Raw genomic sequence first — 6,191 nt, forward strand, 5'->3', positions numbered from 1 at the left:
ATGGGTTCAAACTTAAACAGGGGAAGTTTAGGTTAGATATAAGAAAGAAGTTCTTTCCTGTGAGGGTGGTGAGGCACTGGAATGGGTTGCCCAAGGAAGTTGTGAATGCTCCATCCCTGGCAATGTTCGAGGCCAGGGTGGATGGAGTCTTGGGTGACACAGTTTAGTGTGTGGTGTCCCTGCTAATGGCAGGGGGTTGGAACTAGATGATTTTAAGGTCCTTTCCAACCCTAACTATTTTATGATCCTACTGAAGTTTAATGGCATTCCTTTAGTTGGCTGGTATTCACATCACTGCGTGATCAGTGGGCATCATATGTCACAGTACTTTGCACAGGAATTTGTATGATATGGAAATTAATTTTAAAAAGAGTGGTAATAAATTCACAAATACATACCCATATAAGCCATGAGTCAATAGTCCCAAACATAGCTCTTCCATCACCAACTGCTTGCTTAATTTCTTCCACATTATCCAAAAGCCATCGAAGTTTCACTGCACTAAAATAAGTGCTAAGTGGAAGACCAGTCCTAAACTGTAAAATAAAATTAAAAAATCATTTAAATACCGTAAGAGTATCCTTTCCATGAATACTGTAGTTATATGTAAAAATGGTGATTGTAAGTGAAAAACCAAAGATAAAAAACTCGGAGAAATTGCACAGACTTGTTATTTAAATAAGTACTAACCATACAACGTGGAAGTCTAAAAATATAAACAAATGATCAGTGCATTAATGGACAAAGATCAAAGCTGCTCTAAATGCAGTTCAAAGACCATTTATGTGGAAACAGTTGTTTGCAGAAGTCCTGTCTTATCTAGGATATCCCCACACGACTAGACTGCTAGTAACAACAACAAAAACGAGCAGCACGACACAGAAAAGATGGAATTTGTATTCAATTAAAAATCAAATACGCTTTTATGATTTTCGACTTCCATTTCCTGCCTACTGGAAAACACATATACAGAAAATAAATACAAATTATACAATCAATCAAGGAAAATATAAATCAAGGAATTATGATGCCTTTTTTTATATATACCCACATATAAAAGAAGAATGAATTTGCTTTTTATGAACTATCTTCCAGTTCTCAGATTGATTGCAATTGATTTCATTAAGTCATGAGAAAGGATAACACATTTTACATCAATAAATTACTTTCCAAATGTTTTTTTTTCTACTTGCTCTTAATTTTTGTGTGTGATGTTTACTTACCATTGGATAGCACATGATTAAGTCTCACTAACGATTACTCATTTAACTTCTGTACTGAGGTATGTAAGGTGTGTTAACCACTTCTTTTGAGGAAAATAAACAATTTCCAGGTCTCAGATTGGTGTATAGCATTATGCCTATCTTTTGTTATTTTACAAGCTAAAAAGGGACTAGATACTACAAGGATTTGTTTTGGGGAATTTTAAGCACTCATCTCGAAACATTATATACTGCAGCAGTAAGAGTTTAGCTACTATTTAAATGTTCTGGAATATGTCTTACCTTAAAAAAGGATTTGTTTCTTCCTGGAATTTTTTTAAGAAGACGGTCAACTGTTGCCTGGGTTCTCAGGTCAAGCCACACTGAAAACATGAATAAATTAACTGATCAACTGATTTAATACAGGAGGAGTGACATGTACAAGATTATTCTACAAAACTAGAGCTCTTGCTAGTAAATTCCTGTCTTTTTTGGTTTTAGCTTTTCAGGTAGTTGGAAGAATAATGTATTGCCATTGTATTTTAAATGCACTGTTGTAAAATTTTAAAATGGTTAGATAAACTTATTGATTTAGGAGAACAAACAAGATGACAAGTCAAATATGATTTTCCACATAATAGGATATATATTTTTCTCTTTTGGAGCATAAGAAAATTATTGATATTACTTTGTTTACAGCAGATGACTGTCCTTAAACTAAGAGGTTAAAACAAATAACAGGCTGATTATTTACTACTCTTATGAAAACTTTGAACTTAAGTGCTACATCAGAGTTATCAAGGTACCACTGGGCTTAAGATAAAGCTGTCAGCAACACAGATTTGAACTGAAGAGTCCTTTTTTTTCAAAGATACTATGCTACAGCTGACATAATCTGAATAGCTAAGGTAAGTTAAAAGCAATAAGATTTCATTAAACCTGTTAACGTGTTTTTCCTTTGAAGTTAAATCAAAAGAATCCTGAAAATGTAGTAAGCTCCTTCATTTGAAATTAAGTGATTTGGCATAACTCAGAGCTTCATTACATGCCAGGGATGTACAAAACCTCTCAGGAACATTGTTTTTTTTAGAATCACAATAAAAAGTGATTTATTAAGCAATAATTCTAACAGAATAGTTTGGGGTTTTTTAATTGCACTGGTTTATACAAACACACAGCTTAGAACACAGACATCAAAAAACCAAAGAAGTTAGTAAGCTTGGCCATAATGAGATCTGCACAGGAAGTAAGGAAAGCATTTTTCCACAACATGCTCATTTTATGATCTTACATAATTCAAAAGTAATACAGTTACCGATTGCATTATAAAGAGGTTCTCCAGTTGTCTTGTCCCAAACCACTGTTGTTTCTCTCTGATTGCTGACTCCAATGGCTTCAGGACAAAATAGAAAGAAGTATCCTTTTCAGAAGGTTTGTTTACCCCTTTTGAGGGGTGAGTAAGGGAAGGGATAGGTGGAGAGGATGGAGGTATTGGTAAGAAGAAGAGGTAAGCAAATGGGAAATAAAATGCTTCCAACTTTTTCATGTTACAATCTAGAAATATTACTTCGAAATCATCACCATTCAACTTTTGCTGCTTACGTATTCTAAATATTTTTTTTTTGACACAAACTGAGGCAGCAACAACACTGAAAGGGAAACTTGTTTTTCCAAATGAGTTCCTAATTTAAATTTCAGAATTTCTTCATTCATCACTTGTGTCTCTTACGTCTACTTTGTAGATCCTGCATTGCTAAAATAGACAAAGGACTTACTTTCTCATTATTCCTCCTAAACAAACTGCTCTCAGTTCCAATTTAAAATTTTCTTTGAAGCCACCACATTCTGCCACCGTTCTTATTTATTGACTTAAAAACTAGAGAATCTGAGTTGCTTAACCATATGTTAAAGCCCTCAGTTAACCTTCAGTAGTAGAAGACGAGGCCCTTAACGACATGGTTTACTGGTGGACTTGGTAGTCCTGGGGTAATGGTAGAACTTGATGATCTTAAATATCTTTTCCAACCTAAGTGATTCTATGATTTTATGAATACCTTTTATATTAGTGATGTCTATGTTCAGTTGTTGCAGTTTCTCACAGGTCTTTTCCACGCATTCATGGACAGAACTTAGTATTTCCTTTGGATCTTGTTCTACCCACCTTTAACAAGAAGTAAACACCACTTAATAAAAATGCAAAAATAGTGCATTTAGGGAAAAAGAAGAAATTTTTAGTCTGAAAAAAACAGCTGAGCATTTGACAAAAATCATAACTACAAAGTAAGTTTTACATATCTAGAAAAAGTGTAATGAATTCAAACCCTTTTTAAACAGTAAACTGTATTTTCACAAGAAAAAACCTGCAGAAAACAAATATTTTTCTTTTGCTTTATTCTATTCAGAAGACTTTGGCAGCAAATATTAGGTCAGCTAAGAACAAGCAATCAAATGAAATCACTTCAGAGAACATACTAAGCAATATATATGGACTAAGATGAAAACTATGACTAAATTGTGAAAATGACCGGCTTTACCACTTTAAATGAGACTTTAAGTCTTGTTTAAACTTTAGTTGTAAACTTTAAAGTTTAAATGTCAAATATGTTAACGATACGTTAAATATGTTAATAAGGAGTAAACCACTATTTTTAGTTTACATAACTCTGAGCACATACCAGACACTCCACGTGAGGTTTTTTATACCATTTTTTCTATCACACAGTCTTTTGTAGCACATACTGTGTTCTTAGTTATTATCAACTTCAGTTTTGATCATTCATAGATATAAATACATAAGCCCTACAAAAATGTACACAAATGAAAAACCACAGAAAATTCATACCCTTCTTTAGGGAATTTCTGCATTATCTCAACTTGATGGTGGCTCAAGAGCTCTGATGTTTTCGCATTAAAAACCTGAAAATAAATTACACAACAAAATTTTCTATGAATACAGAAGTTTAAACAACAATAAATTAACATTTATTCTTTTGAATAAATACAGTGCCCGTATAATTAATAGTAATTTTCTACCATCAACCCAAATATCCATGTAAGATGGGTTCAGATATATGAATTGTAACTAAAGTATGCAAAGAATATCTTGGTAAGCTATGCTGTCAATTATAACTGCTTTTAGGAATAGTGATTTGAGGAGAACGACAATCGTGTAGTTTAGGAATCACAAAAGGAACCAAATGGTGAAGAAAGAAAAAGCACTTAGGCAGAACCCAGTTTGCTTCAAGACTACAAATACAGAGCTCACGAACAATCTGACAATATATAAAAAAAGAAAGAAATGAAGAAAAACTACTTAGATTTGGATATACTACTATAAAAAAACCATCAGCGTGTAGAATCCTGAGGACTATACTAACATCTATTCTGAAGGAATCACAAGTTAGAAGCTCTGCCTTGAAGCAGAAGCTGAGCTAGAATATACAATGCTCTTCATTAACCATCAGCAGACTGTTTCCAAAAGTAACTGACTGTGGCCAAGCTAAGATGACACCCAATAAAACATCCTACTCAAGTATACAATGGGTAAGCCAGTATAACTGACTGGGCTATGATGATGTTCTTGTGAAAACAGCTTTTTCTCACTAACACCATGCATAATCTTTTGCTTGAAAAATGTTCAGGGACCTAGAAAGTAAAATCTAATAGCAGACAGGTGAACTGCAGAACATGCCAGTAGGAATTGCTATTAAAGCTTTTAATCCATGAACTCTTGATTTCATTTAGATAGTACAGTTTACTCTGAAACTCTTAGAACAATCCTGACAAAAAACAGATGAAGTTCTAATTCTCCAGTTTCTTTGAAACCTTAAAGTGTATCTTTCAGTGAAATTTTGAACTTTAGAAACATTCTAGTTACATATTAGAATAATCGAATAATTCAGGCTGAAAGGGACCTTGAGTGATCTCTAGTACAACCTCCTCGTCAAAGCAGAGTCAGCTATGAGATTAGACCAAGTTGCTCAAGGACTTTTCCTAGGCAGGTCTTGAAAACCTCCAAGGATAGCAACAGCACAACCTCTGGAAAATACTAAAAACTAATTTTCCCCCTCCTCTACCCAGAAAAGAAGTCTTAAAAATCTTTCTCTGTTATCAGTTGGAAAGTTTACATTGAAAAAACACTACTGTATTCTTCCTACCATATTTACTTATCTGTATTTCATCTACCAGCTGAGACTTGATATGAAGCTACCCTAATGAAAGGGTAAGCCCTGCCAGCAGAATACGTTTGGAAGAAACTCATATAATGGGATAGGGGTCTTAAAACACTATCCAACACAGTTAATAGGAGAGATTAAGTTTTACATGTATGCAGCAAGACTTCTTTTACTTGGAATTGCCTTTCTGCCAGAAGCCCAGTAACATTTACTAGTTTTTTTATCATAAAGATAGAAAGATAGAAGACTTTATTGAACCAGTATGTATCTGACCTACTAATAGTGTTAAATATAATTTGGTGGTCATTCACCATTAATCATTCACTAGTTCTAGAAACAGAAGGGAGTGCATAAGGATTCCTACTGTTATCAGGAAATAAATACAATTAGACAAGGTCATTCATTGAACCTGGAGTGTGGGACCCACATATAATAAAGCATGAAACTCTAGCACAGCAAAGCTTTCTGCCTCCTTCTAAGCAAGCTGTTGCTAACAGCAATAAATTCTCAACAGAAGTGGTAACACTACAGATGCATAGATCTTTTCATGCCCATAGAGAACTAGGTAAACACACTCTCCTAATCCATCACAAACAAAACCGCAAACTTTTGACATCCTCAACAAAACCAGCAGACACTCCCTGCACCTCCGGGCAAGGGATTAAAAATTTTCTCTGGGAACAATACCACGTTCCACAGTGATAAACAGAATCCTGATACACAAAAGGATGACAAACATACATGAGTCATTATGCTTGAACCTAGAAGATTATAAAATAGGGAATATATAGAACAAAAGGGACCTCCCCTCTTT

General features: G+C 34.2%; 1 protein-coding gene across 1 annotated transcript in view; it reads right to left on the minus strand.

Annotated features, from left to right (window-relative positions):
- Window positions 1–6,191, minus strand: part of GK (glycerol kinase) — a 58,803-nt gene that overhangs the window by 47,806 nt on the left and 4,806 nt on the right. Inside the window, exons 3-7 of the mRNA XM_010016805.1 lie at window positions 4,045–4,118; window positions 3,257–3,363; window positions 2,518–2,595; window positions 1,506–1,585; window positions 399–536 (exon numbers count right to left, since the gene is read on the minus strand). Of these exons, the coding sequence (XP_010015107.1) occupies window positions 399–536; window positions 1,506–1,585; window positions 2,518–2,595; window positions 3,257–3,363; window positions 4,045–4,118 (477 nt within the window). The remainder of the gene's footprint in view (window positions 1–398; window positions 537–1,505; window positions 1,586–2,517; window positions 2,596–3,256; window positions 3,364–4,044; window positions 4,119–6,191) is intronic.

The sequence above is a fragment of the Nestor notabilis genome, unplaced genomic scaffold (assembly GCF_000696875.1).
Source record: "Nestor notabilis isolate BGI_N333 unplaced genomic scaffold, ASM69687v1 scaffold8366, whole genome shotgun sequence".
NCBI lineage: Eukaryota > Metazoa > Chordata > Aves > Psittaciformes > Psittacidae > Nestor > Nestor notabilis.